At 48.4% G+C, this 22134-nt stretch overlaps 2 protein-coding genes across 2 annotated transcripts in view; one reads left to right on the top strand and one right to left on the bottom strand.

The window, feature by feature from the left end:
- Nucleotides 1-9785, bottom strand: part of LOC310658849 (store-operated calcium entry regulator STIMATE-like) — a gene marked incomplete at its 5' end in the record, with an annotated part of 43247 nt that extends 33462 nt beyond the window's left edge. The window contains 3 exons of the mRNA XM_083401218.1: nt 2018-2113; nt 2266-2314; nt 9335-9785. Of these exons, the coding sequence (XP_083257344.1) occupies nt 2018-2113; nt 2266-2314; nt 9335-9785 (596 nt within the window). The remainder of the gene's footprint in view (nt 1-2017; nt 2114-2265; nt 2315-9334) is intronic.
- A 9962-nt stretch (nt 9786-19747) lies between these two features.
- The window catches only part of SFMBT2 (Scm like with four mbt domains 2), a 77779-nt gene continuing 75392 nt past the window's right edge, over nt 19748-22134 (top strand). Inside the window, exon 1 of the mRNA XM_083401916.1 lies at nt 19748-19905. The gene's annotated coding sequence lies outside the window, so the exon portion shown is untranslated. The remainder of the gene's footprint in view (nt 19906-22134) is intronic.

The following is a 22134-nucleotide window of genomic DNA, read 5'->3' on the forward strand; positions in this document are numbered from 1 at the left end:
AATAGGCGAAGGAGCCTGAGATTGCTTGGGAAGGACCCAGGGGGAGAAGGAGTCTTAGGGAGTGGTGGGAGTGGGGACATTGTGTGAGAAATAATATATTGTTGCCTCTTCATTGTTTATGAAATAAGATGTTTTATCCAAACATTTATTTGAGCACACTCATTACTGTCTACATTTCAATCTATGTTGTTGTTGTTGTTTAGTCGTTTAGTCGTGTCCGACTCTTCGTGACCCTATGCACCAGAGCACGCCAGGCACTCCTGTCTTCCACTGCCCCCCGCAGTTTGGTCAAACTCATGCTGGTAGCTTCGAGAACACTGCCCAACCATCTCGTCCTCTGTCGTCCCCTTCTCCTTGTGCCCTCCATCTTTCCCAACATCAGGGTCTTTTCCAGGGAGTCTTCTCTTCTCATAAGGGGGCCAAAGTATTGGAGCCTCAGCTTCAGGATCTGTCCTTCTAGTGAGCACTCAGAACCTAACCATTCTTAAGGAAATCAGCCCTATCTTCTTGCAGTCCATGGGACTCTCAAGAGTCTCCTCCAGCACCATAATTCAAAAGCATCAATTCTTCGGCGATCAGCCTTCTTTATGGTCCAGCTCTCACTTCCATACATCACTACTGGGAAAACCATAGCTTTAACTATATGGACCTTTGTTGGCAAGGTGATGTCTCTGCTTTTTAATCTATAGGTTGGCTATTTTTGAATAAGATGCTTCTAAGCAATTCTTTACCCTTACATTTGCAATTATTTCCCTTACATTGATTCTGTTTTATGCTTTATTTGCTTCTCATATAAAGAACAGATGCCTGCTAGGCTAATAGTGAGTACAGAAACCGACAGCTTAGAACTGATAAAAGTAACCACAAGACAACCCCAGGATATGAAGGAGACAGATTAGAAAAGTGATGTATCTCCTAGACACCAAACATCTCACACTTGCAAGGTACACATTGTAAGACACACAAAGGATGTAGCTTGCGGTTGTGAACATGAACATGGGAACCGCACATATCTATGCCTGTTGGTTGTTGTTGTTTAGTCGTTCAGTCGTGTCCAACTCTTCATGACCCCATGGACCAGAGCACGCCAGGCAGTCCTGTCTTCCACTGCCACCCGCAGTTTGGTCAGATTCATGTTTGTAGCTTCGAGAACACTGTCTAACCATCTCGTCCTCTGTCGTCCCCTTCTCCTTGTGCCCTCCATCTTTCCCAACATCAGGGTCTTTTCCAGTGAGCCTTCTCTTCTCATGAGGTGGCCAAAGTATTGGAGCCTCAGCTTCACAATCTGTCCTTCCAGTGAGCACTCAGGGCTGATTTCCTTCAGAATGGATGCGTTTGATCTTCTTGCAGTCCATGGGACTCTCAAGAGTCTCCTCCAGCACCAGAATTCAAAAGCGTCAATTCTTCGGCGATCAGCCTTCTTTATGGTCCATGCCTGTTGGTTAATACCTGTCTTTATCAGATAAAGAAACTGGCTTGAACTTGTATTAGGGACAGACAATGGCTAAGGCACAAAAGTAGAGCAGCTTGTGGTCAGTGAGTAGGTAATGAAGACCACTCTGCAATACAGATATTCTGCTGATGGGTCAATAAAATTATCTAAGGGGGCTCTTGACCATATTTGTACAATGATTAGCAGGGGAAATGGGATGGTATTATTGTTAATAAAACAAACAAGACATGCTGTGGTTTCTGCATCTTGGTGTGCCTGTTCTGTACTCAGGTTACCAGCGTATTCGATAAAGCTTTCCTATTTCACCAAACTTGTTCAAGATCATTTTATTAAGGATCAAGAAGACCTTAAGTCTGGATGGACCATTTTTCATATATAACACCTTGCAACTGCCTCATTGGGGCAAGACTTCCTAAGAAGAGCTGTGGTGATCACTAGACCTGAGCTGTTTCGGTTTCCTTGGAGAGTTAACTTCACAGACACGGGGTGCTTTATGGCTGACCTGAGCCTGACGCCAGCCCCCGACGCCCACCCAGGTCCCTTCACATGCAAAGCCAAACTCACAGAGAGCAGGGGTCTTCTTCAGTCAGGTCAGACAGGAAGACGTTGGCAAAGTGGATGAAAAGGGCGCCTATGGCTTGCTTTGACGTATCGTAAAACCTTGAAAGAGTTTGGAACGCATTGTTATTATATATTGAACTTTTTAAGTCGCTCGCTACACAACAAAGCCTCTGAGTGACTTACAACATACTGTAATACAGAGGGGTTTTTTTTCAATTTTTTTTTTTTAAGGGAAAACAAAGTGATCTCACCATATTCTCCAGGGTCGCCTCTCTCCTTTCGGTTCCTTAAATCGTTTTACTGTAAAGAAAGACAAACATTTTAATGGCTGTAGAAAGGGCAGGGGGACGGTTCTGTAAAATAATAATAATTTATTATTTATACCCCAACCATCTGGTTGGGTTTCCCCAGCCACTATGGGTGGCTTCCAGCAAAATATTAAAACACAGTAATTCATCAAATGTTAAAAGCTTCCCTAAACAGGGCTGCCTTCAGATGTCTTCTAAAAGTCAGACAGTTGTTTATTTCCTTGACATCTGATGGGAGGGTGTTCCACAGGGTGGACGTCACCACTGAGAAGGCCCTCTGTCTGGTTCCCTGTAGCTATGCTTCTCGCAGTGAGGGAACCGCCAGAAGGCCCTCGGAGCTGGACCTCCGTGTCTGGTAAAATGATGGGGTGGAGATGCTCCTTCAGGTATGCTGGACTAAGGCTGTTTAGGGCTTTAAAGCTCAGCACCAACACTTTGAATTGTGCTCAGAAATGTACTGGGAGCCAATGTAGGTATTTCAGGACCTGTGTTATGTGGTCACCAGTCTAGCTGCCGCATCCTGGATTAGTTGTAGTTTCTGGGTCATCTTCAAAGGTAGCCCAACGTAGAGCGCATTGCAGTAGTCCAAGCAGGAGATAACCAGAGAATGCACCACTTTGGCAAGGCAGCGCACAAGCAGGTAGGGTCTCAGCCTGCATACAGATGGAGTTGCCCTGGACACAGAATTGACCTGCGCCTCCATGGACAGCTGTGAGCCCAAAATGACTCCCAGGCTGCGTACCTGGTCCTTCAGGGGCACAGTTACCCCATTCAGGACCAGGGCATCTGGTTAGCCACCACAAGAAAGGGATGCTGGGCCGCTGGACTGATCCAGCAGGGTCTTCTGTTCTTAGTGTCAACCAGAAGGACAGTAAACAAAGATTCATCAACCGGTCAAGGTTTGCTTCAGGGACTTCTGGGCTCAAGGATCACAAGGGGTCACGAAGAGTCAGACACGACTAAACAACAACAACTTCCTCCCACAGAACTAAATGGGAACCCATTCAGTTTTATGGCAGAAGCCACAGGAAGTTGGTTTCACTAAGCAGCATTCTGCTAGCAAATCAGGGTGCGGAAGCCTGGAAGTGATGAACCTGGTTCTTAGCTAGCCAGGAGATGCGAGGATAACACACACACAAACACAGATCCTCTCTTTCTGGAAAATGACACAAAATACAGTTGTTGAGGGTGATAAGATGACAACTTTGAAAGGAGGAGAGTTAATGATGTGCCGCCTTGTTGAGCAGGTCTTGTCAGGCCTCATTAGATTTAAGAGAGTTATCAGAGACGGTGTAATTATCACAGGCAGTAAAACGGCTGCATTAAAAGATAAAAGGGAGTATGAGAGAGAAATAATTAACTGCTTAATAGGGCATTAATTCAGAGATGGCTCTGCACTGGAGAGCGCCAGCCAAGATTATGGGGGCTTAAGGGGGCCATGGGATCCATTTCATTTTGCTTGACCTAAAAAGTTAGGCGGGGGGCGCGTCAGATGCACATCAAAGCAATTCTCGGATGCCGCTGTGGAATCAGCATCTTCAACGGAGGGCATTGTGAGGACAACACACACACTTGAAATTTGATGGTTTCAGATGACAAGGGGTACCGTATTTTTCGCTCTATAAGACGCACCAGACCACAAGACACATCTAGTTTTTGGAGGAGGAAAACAAGAAAAAAAAAATTCTGAATCTCAGAAGCCAGAACAGCAAGAGGGATCGCTAGGCAGTGAAAGCAGCAATCCCTCTTGCTATTCTGGCTTCTGGGATAGCTGTGCAGCCTGCATTCGCTCCATAAGATGCACACACATTTCCCCTTACTTTTTAGGAGGGAAAAAGTGAGTCTTATAGAGCAAAAAAGGGGACACGGGTGGCGCTGTGGGTTAAAGCCTCAGTGCCTAGGGCTTGCCGATCGAAAGGTCGGCGGTTCGAATCCCCGCGGCGGGGTGCGCTCCCGCTGTTCGGTCCCAGCGCCTGCCAACCTAGCAGTTCGAAAGCACCCCTGGGTGCAAGTAGATAGATAGGGACCGCTTACTAGCGGGAAAGTAAACGGCGTTTCCGTGTGCGGCTCTGGCTCGCCAGAGCAGCGATGTCACGCTGGCCACGTGACCCGGAAGTGTCTTCGGACAGCGCTGGCCCCTGGCCTCTTTGAGTGAGATGGGCGCACAACCCTAGAGTCTGTCAAGACTGGCCCGTACGGGCAGGGGTACCTTTACCTTTACCTATAGAGCAAAAAATATGGTATTTCTTGTGTATGTTTGAGAGGGTTCTGAAAAACTTAAATCAGGATGTTGCTGGATGACAACTCTAATGATCTTTGAAGGTTGTTGTTGTTGTTGTTATTTTCCTTGCAGGTTCTTATAGGAACAGAGGAAGCACCTTTGTACCAGGTCCAATCCTTAGTTCTGCCCTGGGCTCCTTTCAGAGGAATGGCAGAATGATGGGTTTCTGTAGGTGGTTTCCTTGCAAAGTTTTAAAAAACCTTTAGTTTTATTTAGCCTTATTCTATTGGCCACTCCAACTGGGCTTAGTTTTTCCTTGCTTTGGGGGGGGGGGGGGGCAACAGGATGGGTGTATACTGCAACATATCACTGATGCAATTAAACCACATTTGTGATTACTTTATATCAGACCCTCCACTCATCGTTCTGCTTTGTTAGATGTCCTGCAATGTTTCCTCAATATTTCCTCTGTTGGCTGTTCTGCAATGGCTTCTGCATTATTTCTGTATGGAGCAGCACCCTTGCACTATAGCACAACAAAAGCAGGACCAGAAAAAACCCTCTAATCAGAACATTTGTGGTACGAAAGGTCACAGGATTTTAGCAGGAAATGACAGGACGCACACTTATTACGAAGAAAGCAGTGCGACCGCCTTGGAAAGTCTACAGGTGCGAATGGGATTGAAAGCAGTATCATAGATCACTGCCACATAACATCACGAGCACAAATCATGATGAATGTTCAATAAAAAGGACATCTGGAAAGGCCGTACGTGTACTTTCCTATTCTCCCTGGGACCCAGAGTCCTTCTGTGAACCATTTAAATTAATTTCAGTCGCAACTCTGAGACGGCGGCACTTTGATTCTGCTTCAGCTTCACCCAACGAGGTGAAATTTCAAACCCAAATTTACAAGTCCGCGTAGAACAGGACTGTTCACTCTGCAGTGCCTACTTAGTGCATTAACACTAAACTGCAGTTTAACAAATTAACTACAAGTTGTCCCACTGGTGATAAAGGAAGCCATGACTTCTTTTTCCAAAGTTTGGTTTGGTCTTCCAATGCTCTTGCCTCTTGTCTCTGTGGCTTGGTGAACATCCAGGGTGGGGTAGCCAAACAAATTGTGCTTAAGGGAGGGAGCTAGATCTACAAATACCACCACGCAGTATTAGAAACTTAGATATACAAGGTAAGTGCCAAACGTCTTCTTAAACCAAGGGTGAAGTCGACAAAATGGAAAGTCTTGGACAAGATGGCTCTACAGTCTTTTTTCTCAAATGATGCACTGAAAGTGATTGATTCTCAGTTAAATACTCCAATACTTTGGCCACCTCATGAGAAGAGAAGACTCCCTGGAAAAGACCCTGATGTTGGGAAAGATGGAGGGCACAAGGAGAAGGGGACGGCAGAGGACGAGATGGTTGGACAGTGTTCTCCAAGCTACAAACATGAATCTGACCAAACTGCGGGTGGCAGTGGAAGACAGGAGTGCCTGGCATTCTCTGGTCCATGGGGTCACGAAGAGTCAGACACAACTAAATGACTAAACAACAACAACAACAAAAGTTTGTTTAATGTTCTGGTTTGTGTTTGTAAGCATTGCATTTATCAATAAAAGTTAAAAAACAAAATACAACAGCACTCTCCTCCTCTTGTGGTTTCGAGCAACTGGTACTCAGAAGCTCTTAATGCCTCTGACTGCCGAATGCACAACAGGAAAACACATGCAAGATTTGGATTTCTCTGCTTATCCACATCTCCAGCTCAAAACAGAGCCCTCCGTCAGTGACATATGCAGACACAGGACTTGCCCGCAGGGCCCTGGCCCACTCAGCCGATGAGCTAGCCCCCTCCCCTCTTTGCATTCTTAGCTTCACCAACACCACTCATCCAGATGGCTGAGTTTTGTAGAACAATGCAAGGCAACCGACTCAGCAGCTGCGTGGCGGAGTCCCGGGAGCAACACATGGCAAGACAAACAGCTAGGGTGCACTTGGTGCATCTGGCAAAAGAGCAAAGCCCAGGGGGTGCTGGGTGGGGGGAAATGTTTAGGACGTTCAGATAATAGGCAAAGTTTACGATCCAGGTTTAGGGTGCATGCATGCATGCACTAGCTGTGAGAGCAACTTATCTGCTCACTTTTGTCCCCTTAAAACTGCAACAGCTCTTGCCAGTGTGGTGTAGTGGTTAAGAGTGGTGGACTCGTAATCTGGGGAACCGGGTTCGCATCTCCGCTCCTCCACATGCAGCTGCTGGGTGACCTTGGGCCAGTCATACTTCTCTGAAATCTCTCAGCCCCACTCCCCTCACAGAGTGTTTGTTGTGGGGGAGGAAGGGAAAGGAGAATGTTAGCCGCTTTGAGACTCCTTAAAGGGAGTGAAAGGCGGGATATCAAATCCAAACTCTTCTACTTACAAGTCCAAGCCTTAAACAGAAGCTAAGTTCCTAGGCCTCTTGACAGACCTGAATATGTGATACCCCCAGAAGATTCCACCATGGCCCTCAGTTATTAAAAGAGAAGCACAAGAGAGTAACTTTCATGTCTGGGGAGAAGTTGGGACAGGCCCAAGAGACATCATTACATGCTAAGATTACTCTTTAGAAGGCCAAGGGTACATAAACCATTTGGAGATTTTTCTTTTTCTGATAAGCGACTAATAAAGTCACATAAATTAATAATAACAAAGTCAGGGCAAAGCCCATTTTAAGAAGGATCTTGACAAGTGTTCAGAGGAAGGCAACCAAGACTTAAGAGGAACGGTTGAGGGAACTGGGTATGTTTAGACTGGATAAGAGGAAACTTGAGAGGAGATATGAGAGCCATCTTCAAATATCTCAAGGGCTGTCACATGGAAGATGGAGCAAGCTTGTTTTCTCTTGCTCTGGAGGGTAGGACTCGAACCAATGGCTTCAAGTTACAAGGAAGGAGATTCCGACTCAATATCAAGAAGAGTTTTCTGACAGTAAGAATGGTTCAAGAGTGGAACGAGTGGAACCGTCTCTCTTGAGAGGTGGTGGACTCTCTTTCCTTGAACCTTCTGGGTGGCCATCTGCCATGGATGCTTTAGTTGAGAGTCCTGAATCGCAGGGGGTTGGACTAGATGACCCTCAGGGTCCCTTCCAACTCAACATTTCTATAATTCTAGGTGCAGCTTTTCTAAATACTTGCATTAAAGATAATAACGCACACACACTGCTTTTTGTTCGGGAGTACCATCACCTCTTTTTTTTTTTTTCTGAGACAACGGCAATTATGCTGCCACCAACAGCAGTCTGATCAAGACAGGAATTGCCAGCACTTTTCCATTAAAAAAAACCCACTGACTGCTAGATTAATTAAGGGCACTTTTTTGATTGATTGCAAGGTTTTTAATGATTTCATCCGACTGATATTTAGGGGGGTAGGGAACCTGTTTCAGAGTCAGAGGTGCAAGATGGCCGGAGGATGGGGCAGCAGGCAGGCAGATTGCAAAGGGTCACTCTGAGGAAGGATAAAGGATGGGGGGGCAAGAGGAGACCACTTCAAGGAAGGAGGCTGAATGGCCAGGTGTCAGAGATGCTTCTCAAGCATATGGGATTTCAGTGCGTCCGACTTTTGCATTTTGCTGCATCTTCTCCACTGAAAGTGTCCTTTCGCAAGGATCCGCAGAGCCTTGCTGTTGGGAGGCTGGGATTCTGGCAACACTCAATAACTCAACTGCTGTCCCTGAACAAACTAACTACCTTTGCAGGATAAAGGTAAAGGGACCCCTGACCATTAGGTCCAGTCGTGACCGACTCTGGGGTTGCAGCGCTCATCTCGCTTTACTAGGCGAGGGAGCCAGCGCTTGTCCGCAGACAGTTTTTCCAGGTCATGTGGCCAGCATGACTAAGCCACTTCTGGCGAACCAGAGCAGCGCACAGAAACGCCGTTTACTTTCCCACCGGAGCAGTATCTATTTATCTACTTGCACATGACGTGCTTTTGAACTGCTAGGTTGGCAGGAGCAGGGACCGAGCAACGGGAGTTCACCCTGTCGTGGGGATTCGAACCGCCGACCTTCTGATCGGCAAGTCCTAGGCTCTGTGGTTTAACCCACAGCGCCACCCGCATCCCACCTTAGCAGGATAGGTGAGGGGGAAAGCAGAAGAAGAAGAAGGGAAGAGGAACAGAAAGCAAAAAGAGAGAGAGAAGAAAGAAAAAAGTGAGGGAGAGGAACAAACAAATAAAAACTGGAGTTTTTGTGTCAGCACTGTGAGGATACCGTAGGTTTTTTATTTGTCTGTTTGTTTGTTTCTGCACACATAATAAGCAAAAGAATAAAAATTAATTACTCGCCTTCTTTCTCCCAGATTCTCTCCCCCGCCACCCTAAACCTCACAATATCTAGGACACCAGTGTCTCACACCAAATGCAACCAAACTGACCCGCAGAAAGGACTCTATGAATTGAAAACAGAGACGTTGCATGTGCCCTTGGTAACTACGGAAATTCTTTAATAAATTAAAATAAAAGGTGGAGAACAGAGAGGGTGGAGAATATAGAGGAACAGAAAAGGAGGAGAGAAGAGAAAAGGGAGAATGAAGAAAGAGGGGAAAGGAGGAAAAGACAGAATCGTAGAACTGGAGAGCCGGAGGGGCACATGAGAGGCATCTAGTCCAGCCCCGCGCAAAGCAGGAACCTTTCTGCCCAGCGAGGGATTCGAACCCAGGACCCTGAGTCTTTTGCAGGAAAAGAGGGGAGGAAAAGGTAAAAGGAGAAAGGGTCGGAGGGAGGTGTAAGGCAGGCAGGCAGGCAAGGGCTCCACTTACGCATGAGGGTGCTGAAGGCCACCACGGCCAGCAGCGCCTGCACTAGCACCCCGAAGCGGTCCAGCAGCGCCCCGTTGTCGCAGCCGTGCGGGCGGCTCTTCGCCTGGGTGCCGTTGGCGTCCGGCAGCCTCTCGGGCAGCGGCGGAGACAGCGGCAGCAGCGGGCGGGCGGGCGCGGCAGGGCGCAGCAGCAGCGCCATCCCGGCCGGCGGACGCCTCCCCGACGAGGCGAGCGCAACGCCGCGCGTCCGCCTTCCTCCGCCCCGAACAAAGGCTGGCGCCGCCGCGGGCTCAAAGGCGGAGGGAGGCGGCTCCTGTAGCTGCTTCCCCCGGGAAGGGGCCGGGCGCCAGGGGGCAACGCCCCCGCGGGGGAAACGAGCCGTCGGGGGGGGGGGGGGCGAGGGGTCAGCGGAGAGACCCATGGACGCCGAGGGGTGGGGCGCTAAGACCATCTGGGCCCCTAAGACCAGGCAGAGGCGAATTCCGGCCCTCCAGATGTTTGGGACTACAATTCCCATCATCCCTAGCTAGCAGGACCAGTGGTCAGGGATGGTGGGAATTGTAGTCGCAAACATCTGGAGGGCCAGAATTTGCCTATACCTGGTCTTCGGGGCCCCCCAGCTCAGATGGTCTTAGTGCCCCTAAGACCAGGCATAGGGAAATCCCAGCCCTCCAGATGTTTGGGAATACAATTCCCATCATCCCTAGCTAACAGGCCCAGTGGTCAGGGATGATGGGAATTGTAGTCCCAAACATCTGGAGGGCCGGAGTTTGCCTATGGCTGCCTAAGACCTTACTCCAGCCTTTCTCAACCTGTGGGTCCCCAGATGTTGTTGAACTACAACTCCCATCACCCCTGGCTAGCAAGGCCAGACCTCAGGGATGATGGGAGTTGTAGTCCAACAACATCTGGGGACCCGCATGTTGAGAACCGCTGCCTTACTCCTTTACCTGATGGGTTGGGCTTTACCCTCCTCTCCCAGCCTCTCCCTCCATCCCCGGAGAGGGTGCGCAAAGCAGGGCTGGGAACGTGGCCCATCCCATCAATAAAATCAAATGGGGACAATAAATGGGAAGGGAAGAGTTATGGGTGTTTTTGTAATTTTAAAAAAGTTGCTATAGGAACGCAGGAAAGAGCTGTCTTATAGCGAAGCAGACCACTAGTCCATAGGCGTAGCCAGGATTTGGGGGAGGGCGTGAGGCTTTTGTTGGGGGGGTGCAGAACCTCAGATTTATATTGGGGGGGCTACATCCATGCACAAGGGACACTGGTGGCGCTGTGGGTTAAACCACAGAGCCTAGGACTTGCCGATCAGAAGGTCGGCGGTTCGAATCCCCGTGATGGGGTGAGCTCCCGTTGCTCGGTCCCTGCTTCCAAAGGTTCGATTTCCAAAGCATTCAACAACCAAGGTTCCACTGTATTTTGGTTTGCCACTTTTTGTTTTAATTGAGCAGTTTAGAAATGCTTTGAAAAAAATAAACAAAAGATAACAACTCTAAAAAGGAAGAAGCCAGTTAAGGGTGTAAAATTGGAGGGGGTGCCCCCTAAATTTTGTTGGTATTCTATAAACCTTCCCATTTTTCCCTGCACTCCTCTAGCAACAGCTTTTAGAATGCCCTCATCTCTAAGCCGCAGACATCTTCTTGCTTCGCACAGTGACAGAGGTTTCCTTTTGGTCTCTCGACAGATCCATCCTGCCTTAACTCCAAGCAGACATCTGGCTTACATTCTCGCTGGTTCACGTGTCAAAACAATCCCATCTGAGCCCGTGAAGTACAGGATTTCCTTTGCTGAAGGAGATATATCATTCTGGGGACCTGTTGGCCACTTGGACCTTTGCCAGAGAGTTAAAAGCTATTTCCCTCTCATCTTAGCACTGAAGTTTCTTGGCAGTGGCAGCGGCACAGATATTTGGGTTTGGGCTGAGCGGATTCTAAGCCGGTTTCTGTGCAGACTCACACACCGTTTTTCTCCAGCCTGCATTCAGGCAAGCAAGGTGCATTGCCAGACTTCAAGCCAAAAACACTCAGGCAGGGCCAGTGCATGCTGGGCAGAGTCTGAGGGCCAGACAGAGTGACTTAGAGGGCCACATCCAGGCCTGAGGTTCCCCACACCCTTGCAGGGTTGTTGTGAGGAATCCTAGAGCTGTAGAGTCAAGCAGAGATCTTTTTTGTGTGAAATATTTTTATTTTATTTCACAAATATAAAATTATAAAAATATAACATACACCCACTATTAAAAGGGACGCAGGTGGCGCTGTGGGTTAAACCACAGAGCCTAGGGCTTGCCGATCAGAAGGTTGGTGGTTCAAATTCCAGCGACGGGGTGAGCTCCCATTGCTCAGTCCCTGCTCCTACCAACCTAGCTGTTCGAAAGCATGTCAAAGTGCAAGTAGATAAATAGGTACTGCTCCGGCGGGAAGATAAATGCCGTTTCCGTGTGCTGCTCTGGTTTGCCAGAAGCGGCTTAGTCATGCTGGCCACATGACCCGGAAGCTGTATGCCAGCTCCATTGGCCAATAAAGCGAGATGAGCGCTGCAACCCCAGAGTCGGCCACGACTGGACCTAATGGTCAGGGGTCCCTTTACCTTTACTATTAAAATATTCCTCTGAATCTCTGAATTTCCCACCTTCCCCTCCATAGGTCCTGTCATCAAACCTTCTCTACTACATCTTTTTCAATAATCCATCTTTTATACAACTCCTTTATCTTCATAGTTCTTACTACATTACAAGTGTCATTGCAATCCTGCTACTGTTTCCATCTGCCTACAACAGTCTCCAAGATAACTTATACTTTCCCCCCATTCTTTGTTGAAGTTTTGGTCCTCTTGGTTCCTGAGCTTTCTGGTCAATTTTGCCATTTTGGGATAGTCCAACAGTTTAATTTGCCATTCCTCTCTGGTAGGGACTTTATCTCATTGAGAGAAGCAAAGCTACAGGGAACCAGGCAGAGGGCCTTCTCGGTAGTGGCACCCAGCCTGTGGAACACCCTCCCATCTGATGTCAAAGAGATAAACAACTACTTGACATTGAGAAAACATCTGAAGGCAGCCCTGTTCAGGGAAGTTTTTAATGTGTGACATTTTAATGTATTTTTTAATCTTTGTTGGAAACCACCCCAGAGTGGCTGGGGAAACAAATAAATAATAATAATAATAATCATCATCATCATCTTTCCATCTCCAGGCAAGGATCTTTTTGCCCAGTGTGAGACTCGAACCCACAGCCCTGAGATTAAGAGTCTCATGCTCTACCAACTAAGCTATTGGGAGGGAGAAGAACTATGAACACCGCCTAGAACTCTTGGAGGGGAGGTGGGGTATAAATGTAGAGAGAGGAAGAATAAACCAAGAACAACTGATGGAATCCGTAAAGGAAAAATATATGAAGTGCCCAGTCGCTCGGCTGCTATCTAGGTTGCTTAGGAACCAGCTATGCAACTCAGTTGAGAGGCAATGTGAGCTAACAATAGGAAGCCCACTCCTCGCCCTTCTGTTCAAGCTTACGGGATGAAATATTCCCAACACCATAGCAATAGCAGTGAGGGACTTGTCCAAACCCCAAGGCTTGCTGTAAGGATGAGCAAAACGACAAGAAAATAGCTCAGTCGGTAGAGCACGAGACTCCTGACCTCAGTGTCGTGTGGGTTCGAGCCCCCATGTTGGTCAAAAAGATTCCTGCATTGCAGGGGGTTGGACTAGATGACCCTTAGGATCCCTTCCAATTCTTTGATTCTGGGACTGGCTGGTCTCCTGAAACTTCTGAGGCTACCCGCTTCCCCAGAAAAAGGTGTGCACACCCTTAGCTTGCCTTCAAACATCCTGCAGAATCGCTGGTGGTGGTGCAGAACTGGCCTAGGCAGAAGGGGCTCTTGATGGGTAAGAGCAGGGGTAGGCAACCTGAGGCCCAGGGGCCGGATCCGGCCAATCACCTTCTCAATCCGGCCCGCAGACGGTCCGGGAATCAGCGTGTTTTTACATGAGCAGAATGTGCCCTTTTATTTGAAATGCATCTCTGGGTTATTTGTGGGGCATAGGAATTCGTCCATTTTTTTCTTCAAAATATAGTCCGGCCCACTACATAGTCTGAAAAAGGTTGCTGACCCCTGGGTAAAAGGAACCCCTGGGCTGAATTTCATGGGTCGCCATCCTGCCCTTTGCTATGTTGGTGCAATGTGAACAATGGGTTAAATTACGCAGTACTTGGTCTCCTGACGTCTTGAGGAGCGCTCCCTCTATATCTGGAGGCTCTGAGATAAGGGTGCGGGGGGGGGCAGGTGGCGTAAGCATGGCCCCCGCTTAGCTCTGGTTACAAGGCCTGGCAGGCTCCATTCATCTTCTGTGGCCCACCCCTGCCTGGCATGAATCTGCACCGCCCTGGGCACCAGCAAACGCTGCTACGCCACTGAAAGAGAGGTGTCAGAGTGGGTGGTCCTGTGCTAAGCTCAAGGCTTTCTGGGACATTATTTACAATGTATTAAAATATAACTTTAGCAAAAAACCAGAGGCATTCTTACTAGGGCTAATTGATGAAGATATTAATAAAAAAGATGTAAATTTATTTATGTATGCCACAACGGCAGCGAGAATCCTCTTGGCTCAAAGATGGAAGCAGCAAGAACTCCGTACACTGGAAGACTGGAGAATAAAAATGGTAGAATTTGTGGAGTTGGCGAAGCTGACCAGGAGAATCAGAAATCGGACTGGAGCAAATTTCTTTATTATTTGAAAGAAAACTGTACTCATTTAAAAACATTTGTAGCATTAAAATAATAGAATCATAGAATCATAGAGTTGGAAGAGACCACAAGGGTTATCGAGTCCAACCGCCTGCCAAGCAGGAAACACCATCAGAGCACTCCTGACATATGGTTGTCAAGCCTCTGCTTAAAGACCTTCAAAGAAGGAGACTCCACCACACTAAAAGGTAAAGGTAAAGGTACCCCTGCCCGTACGGGCCAGTCTTGACAGACTCTAGGGTTGTGCGCCCATCTCACTCAAGAGGCCGGGGGCCAGCGCTGTCTGCAGACACTTCCGGGTCACGTGGCCAGCGTGACATTGCTGCTCTGGCGAGCCAGAGCCGCACACGGAAACGCCGTTTACCTTCCCGCTAGCAAGCGGTCCCTATTTATCTACCTGCACCCGGGAGTGCTTTCGAACTGCTAGGTTGGCAGGCGCTGGGACCGAACAACGGGAGCGCACCCCGCCGCGGGGATTCGAACCGCCGACCTTTCGATCGGCAAGCCCTAGGCGCTGAGGCTTTTACCCACAGCGCCACCCGCGTCCCAGATACTGGTAACAGAGAACAAAAAGGATGTGAAGTTGCATCCGTTTCCACTTTAAAGCAGATATTATTCCCCAGCAGGTGGTGCTGCGATGTCAGTGTTTAGCCAGCTCATCTGATCTCTCTTTGCTACAGTGATGGCTTAAGCACAAGCTTTTCGAAGGTTGCGCAAAAAGGGGAAGGCCACAAGTGGCAACGATCTAATTTCCATGGATGAAAGCTTCCGGTGTAGCTGGGGCACAAGCAGGGAGCCCAGTGAACCTGCCGTGGCAAAAGGCAAACTTCAGCAAAAGGGACAATCGAGAAATTCTGCCTTAGTTCAATTTAGATCTGACCTAGTTTCATCCATCCTGGAACTCATTTAAGCTACCGACCCAAAATATGCTACAGCTAAAAATTTGGGGAGAAATTTGATTCAGTTCAAATTCAAAGACGAACCTACCTAATGCACATTTTCCAAAGAGGTACACAAACTGAAACCTAGCCATCGTTTGGAATTTGCACTGCTACAAGTTTCGCAACACCCTTTGGCCAAGTAATGTGTCCAAAATTGCACACACCAGGGCAAAGTGAGAATAAAAATGCCCGTGTGAATGAAAAGAACATGCAAAAATGCTTTCTATCAGGAAACATTGCTTTGCAGATTTATGTACATTTGGGGAAATTGCATGCAAAATGGTAATGAATTTTCGTGCAAACTTTTCTTTTAAAAAAAATAAAAATAAAAACCATACGTGGAACAATGAACTTAAGACTGTAAAAGCTGAAATTGACCTTTTCTCTGTCTCTCTAGCTCTAGCAAGGGTCTACATCACACCCCTCCAGGTCAATAAATGATCTTGCTTGCTAGTCCTAAATTGTGTGGCTGTTCTTTGAAAGTTTCACCTAATATGGTAAATGGGTTTCTCAAAGTGCTGAGGGCTGGATGAAGTTTACACCCACAAAGCCAGTGTTGTGTTTATATCGGGCACAGATCCGCCCCTACAATGCATCTCAGCCTTTTGTCTACCACCAAGAAGGTAACCCCAGAATCATATTCTCCCCTACCCAACTTTTCCAAGCTCAATGATTGACAGTAATAATGTGTTGATCAACTGGGGCTGGATCCAGCAGCTTCCAAGTTGATTATTCTGATTGCTCTTTATAGCAGGGTAGGAGAACTGGGGAGATAACACCTGTATGCTAAATACATTAATTCTGGTAATGGTATGCTCAGGGCTTTAGGGACATGGGTGGTACTGTGGGTTAAACCACAGAGCCTGGGACTTGCCAGTCAGAAGGTCGGCGGTTCAGATCCCGCAACGGGGTGAGCTCCTGTTGCTCGGTCCCTGTTCCTGCCAACCTAGCAGTTCGAAAGCATGTCAAAGTGCAAGTAGATAAATAGGTACCGCTCCAGCGGGAAGGTAAACGGCATTTCCGTGCGCTGCTCTGGTTCGCCAGAAGCGGCTTAGTCATGCTGGCCACATGACCCGGAAGCTGTACACTGGCTCCCTCGGCCAATAAAGTGAGATGAGTGCCACAACCCCAGAGTTGGTCACGACTGGACCTAATGGTCAGGGGTCACTCTACCTTTTACCTAACTGGATGGATGCAGAAACCACAGCTCAGTGTGCGTACAAATGCACTCAAGACATCTCAGGTTCAATTCGAAATATTGCTAATCCAAAGAATCTCAGTGGCGAGACTGTGGGAGACCCCTCTCGACCCCCTCTGAGGTTGGCTCTCCAGATGTCTCACATCAGGCCCAACCAGCCTGGACAAAGATCAGGGGTGATCAGAGCCCAGCAACATCTTGGGAGGGGGAACACACTGTTGAATTAGACAATCCTGGTCCAGATGTGGACCAGTGGGCCAGCTCCATCTAAAGAAGCAGCAGCATCTCAACAGCTTCATCCTTTGGGGAGATGACCATAGCTCTGTGGAAGAACATCGGCTTTGCCAGCAGAATCCCCGGCATCTGCAGGCAGGGCTGCAAATGTCTTTTGCCGAAATCCTGGAGAGCTGACAGGCAGCAGTAGACATTACTGAGCAAGATGGATTCCATGTAAGACAGCTTCCTGTGCTCCACCGCAGGTCTCTAGATAACCTTCAAGGTGCTTCTAGATTCTTGTGAGTCCACAGGAAGCTGGGAAATGTCTCTGGAGACACCCTACTGTAGCTACGTGGTGGGTGGGAAAAAACCGCAGGAGCAACGGAGATAAAATAAGGGCTGGGCTGCTCTAATCTTACTAAGCACAAGGCAATGGTCAACAGAAAATAGGTGAAGAAGAGGCAGCAACACAGCTTTCTCAGCAGTGCCAAATGTGGTCTTTTTTTGCAAGCGATAACTTCTTGCAATTATTTTCCTGCGATAACCAGTTTCCTGTCTGCTGGGTTAGAGGAGTTGCGAGAGAGATTAGGCTTGGACCCTTAACTGAGCACCCCCTAACTTTGTCCCATAGAACTTAATGGGCGCTCCTGAACTTATTCTACCCCCACAATTCTGCCCCTTCATCCAGATATTCTATTCTTTCCATGAGTTTCCCAATTTCCTGTGATCGTACTGGAAGAGGCATGATCCTTTTGGGGTTGTTTGCTTGCTCCCATGCCTGCTTGTTTACTGACCGGTTGCAATACCTTCCTGACTTTTTGCCAAAGCACTAAAGGAGATTTTTGGTTTAAAAGTGTTGTGCATACAGTGGAATTGCCACGCTCCAAAAGGAAGAGTGAACGGGAAGGGAAGAGTTAAATACATATTTGCACGTGTTCTTCTCAGAAATTCACACACATTAAGTGCACAAATGTTATACGCACTCTGAAATGTCCTAGTGATATGGTTGTTCCATTCTGCCAACATTGTAATTTTTCTATTTATCAGTCCTAAAAGTGTTTTTCTAAAAACTGAATCTCCTGAGTGTATGCACCCCAACCTTATTACTCTGCAGAATTCAGTAACTGTACTTGCTTTCTGATTTTTAAATAATGCAATCCTCTGACCCCTCCAGTGGGGAGTGAGTGACAAAGTCCAACTGAACAGAATATTGGCTTCCCAGTAAGTAAGTGTAAAATTGAACTCTGAAAGGCCCAATGCTGAGCACTATTCACTCCCAGCCCAGTCCTTTGCCTGCTTACTCAGGAGTCGTTCTCATGGCATTCAAATTAGTCACTGAAAACGTGACAGTGCGAAATCATACATGACTCCTCAGGAGTAAGTCCCAATATCCCTCACATAAGGGTGTGCGTGTTTGTGTATTTTTGTGGTTGACCTGTTTCTAAAAATGTTGCATTTACCAAGTAGTAAACTCATAAGCAGTCTCACTTGAAAATGAAATTTTACTCACGAGCAAAACGTGTTTAATTATTATGGGTTGTTTCCAACGTTGGACCTGCTTAGCGCAGAGACCCATTGAAGTTATTGGACATGCCTAACTTAGATTTAAGATATGCAGGTGGCGCTGTGGTCTAAACCACTGAGCCTAGGGCTTGCCGATTGGAAGGTCGATGGTTCAAATCCCCATGATGGTGTAAGCTCCTGTTGCTCGGTCCCTGCTCCTGCCAACCTAGCAGTTCGAAAGCACGTCAAAGTATAAGTAGATAAATAGGTACAGCTCTGGCGGGAAGGTAAATGGCATTTCCATGCACTGCTCTGGTTTCGCCAGACGCGGCTTAGTCATGCTGGCCACATGACCCAGAAAAAACTGTCGGTGGGCAAAAGCCGTCTTTCTTGGCCAGTAAGGCGAGTGCCGCAACCCCAGAGTCGTTCGCGATTGGACTTTACTGTCAGCGGTCCCTTACCTTTACTTTAACTTAGATTTGTACATTTTAAAGTGTTTTCCCCCCTGAGTACAACAGAGCTAAATACAACCCTGTGGTTATTTCACCGGGTCACCAACAACCACAAAGTAGTAATAGTAGTACAGTACAGTAGTAGTAGTAATAATAATAACTAATATAATAACTAAAAGGGACGCGGGTGGCGCTGTGGGTAAAAGCCTCAGCGCCTAGGGCTTGCTGATCGAAAGGTTGGCGGTTCGAATCCCCGCGGCGGGGTGCGCACCCGTTGTTTGGTCCCAGCGCCTGCCAACCTAGCAGTTCGAAAGCACTCCCGGGTGCAAGTAGATAAATAGGGACCGCTTACTAGTGGGAAGGTAAACAGTGTTTCCGTGTGCTGCGCTGGCTCGCCAGAGCAGCGATGCCACGCTGGCCACGTGACCCGGAAGTGTCTGCGGACAGCGCTGGCCCCTGGCCTCTTGAGTGAGATGGGCGCACAACCCTAGAGTCTGTCAAGACTGGCCCGTACGGGCAGGGGTACCTTTACCTTTTTTAATATAATAACTAATGTAATTAATAAAAGACAGCTCAGTCTGTTGAGCATGAGACTTTATCTCAGGGTCGTGGGTTCAAGCCACATGTTATTCATGTGGTTCAAGCCACAAAGAAACCTGTTTTCCAGGGGGTTGGACTAGATGACCCTTGTGCCCCTTCCAACTCTACAATTCTATTATTCTACGAAGACAACAACATCAGATGGCACTTTCAGAGAGTCACCGCGCAATCCTAAGCGTGCCAACTCAGAAGGAAATCCTATTGAATTCCGTGGAGCACCTTACTTTCAGGTAAGTGGGGTTAGGATTGCAGCCTTAATAGCCAAGGCTTGGTGTATAAACCTTAAAACAATAAAATAAAATTCAGTGAAATATTCAGTGAAAATAAAATTCAGTGAAATAAAATGCCAGTCTCAGACTGCAATCCCCATTTAGGATTGTGCTGTAAAACTGCTTTTGGGGATTCCGCCCCGATTACTCATGCCTGCACACAGCGTCAAAATGGGTTCAATATTAAACCCCTTGGAAGGCGTCCCGACTAAACCCGCAACAGGACGGGACTTCATCCCGAACCGCGCGTCCTTTCGGGCGTGCAAAGCTGTCACGCTTACTCGGGAGTAAGACCCATCTCTGCCACTCCGCGGGGGGATTTGCACGACGGGGACTAGAGACGCTGCGGGCGCACGGTGCGCGCGCGTGTTTGGCAACTGTGCCGGGGGATAAAAAAAAAAGGTCAGCGAAGGAGCCGGCGCGCACCCTGGCACACGCTCACACACACATAGGCGCACACACGCCAAGTACAAGCGAGTGCGAGGCATGCGCATTGAGCGGATGCCATATTGGAAGGAGTGTGGAGCAGCGGCGGCGGCGGCGGCAGCGAGCGAGGCGGGCGCGGATCGCGCTGGCGGGCGGCTGGCGCGGCGGGGGCTGCGCCCCTTCGACGCGGGGGAGGGATCGCGGGGGAGGGAAACTTCGCGCAGGTAAGGCGCGGCCCCGCGCAGCGGCGCGCGGACCTACCCGGGCTGCATCTAACGGAAGGTGGGGGTTTTTCCCCTCTCTCCCCCCTTTTTTTTCTTACGGAGAAGGATGGACCGATCGCGGTGGGGTTTTTTGGGGGGGCGCGGTTTTTCTCTCTTCCTCCCCCACCCCCGATTTTTTGGGGTTTATTAGCATGCGTTCTGCTTTGCGCAGAAAAAGCTGACAAGGACCCCCCCCCCCAAAAAGCAAGTTATTTCAAAGTGATTTTTTAAAATGTGTTTTAATCTCGCCGTTCTGCTAGAAGTCCGTCGTTCCCGCTTCGAATGCGCAGCCCGATCCTGTGCAGGCTTACTCGGAAGTAGTAAAAGTGCCTCTCTCGTCTTTCCTCCTGCCTGAGGTTCCAGGCGGGCCGTGCTATCCTATGCATGCTAACTCGGAAATCAGCCCTTCCAAGTTCAGGGTTCTCTTACGTATTGTTGTGCGCCCGATCCTATGCATGGAGTTCTAGGCGCGCCTAAACCCGCGCTTGATTGTGGATGACATCACGCTGGGGTGCATTTCTTGGCGGAGGTGTTGCGATCCAATATGCACGCTTTTTTCCCTAGGGTGTTCCGATCCATTGCAAGCAATTGGACCTACTTCTGCGTAAAGATGCATCGGGTCGGCTGTTGGTTGTGTGTGCGCGCGCGGACGGGCGCGCATTTTTCTCTGTGTTGAGGTATTCTTTTTCCTTTTGCAAGGCACGTTTTTGGATCTGTGCCCTAACGAGTAGAGATGAGCGGAATGCGCGGCTCGTGTTTAATGTCATCGCGTGGATACTCCAGTTCCGATTTGGAAACGCGCCAGATTAACCGAAGGCTGCCCCCCCTACCTTTTTTTGGGACATGCTTATCTCATAAAAAAAAAAAAAATCTAATGTGATCTCGGCTTAGAATTTATTGAAAGAAAGAAAAAAGAAAAAAAATACATTTTTTGAGTCAGTTTCATGGAGCGGGGGAGGGAGGGACGGGAAACTGAGACGGATCAATGGAATACAGATGATTAGATATGTGTATAAAATCGCCCCAAACTAATTCCCGGCCCCTCCCCCCCTTCATTGATTTAGTTCCCTTTATGTAACTGCGGTATAAATGGGTATTTAAAGAGGTTTGTCAGTTTCAACATGGCGGGTTTCAGGCTTCTCTACAAACTGAAAATAAACACGTCCTCCCCCCCCCCCCCCAAAGTGGAGTAGAGGAAGGCGGAGAAATGCGTGTGTTCCAGTGTAATCTACGCCATCCTATGTAGGCACATTACTTGGGCGTAAATCCTGCGGAAATCTCGGGCTCCTGAGTAAGCATGTTTAGGATCCGGCTAGGATATATTTAGTTCCGGATGCGATCCTAAAGACGCCGGCAGCCCGAGTTCTCTAACCTGCTGATTTTCTCGCGATCTGCTTACGGGGGAGGGGCGGCGGTTAGAGCTGTGCAGCGCAACGCAATCCTATACATGCGCACTCAAAACTATGGATTGCACCCTCGGTTCCTCCTGGCGCGGTACGGTTTACTTCGGAGTAAGCTACACCGGATCCAACTGCAGGCAAGTGTCGCTGCAACTAGGCAGACGGCCCGATCCTGGCTGCCTCAGAAGCGCACCCCCCCCCCCAATTGTATCCTACGGCGCTTGCTCCGGAGTAAATGATCGCAAGTTTGGACTGAGTACAGTTCAGCATCTGCTTTTGGTTTCGGGCTCGTTTGTTGGCCAGGGATCCTTGCGGGCTGTAGCTCACAACTGCGCAACATCTGTTTGGCATGCAGACAGTTCAGTGCCCGCCATTGAAATCTTGGAGAGTCGCTGCCGGTCAGTGCCTGTTGGGTCCAACTATCTCAGCAGTATGGGCACTGACTGGCAGCGGCTGCAGGGGTGAAGCCCTGCACAAGAAGTTGGGATTTACTTCCAAGTAAAGGAGATGCTTTTTTGTTTGTTTAACTTTGCAAGAAAGGAGATTCCCGACTAAACACCAGGAAGACTTTTCTGACTGTAAGAGCTGTTCGCCAGCGGAACGGTCTCCCACTAGAGCTGATGGACTCTCCTTCCTCGGAGGTTTTTAAGCAGAGGTTGGATTGCAGGTCTAACTGTCTAAGGCTGCAGTGTGGCCCCCGTTGTGGATGCTTTAGTTGAGATACCTGCCTTGCACTGGGGTTGGACCAGATGATCCTTGGAGAACCCCTTCCAACTCTACTGTCATTGGA

The sequence above is a fragment of the Podarcis tiliguerta genome (assembly GCF_965153285.1).
Source record: "Podarcis tiliguerta genome assembly, chromosome: 10".
NCBI classification, from domain to species: domain Eukaryota; kingdom Metazoa; phylum Chordata; class Lepidosauria; order Squamata; family Lacertidae; genus Podarcis; species Podarcis tiliguerta.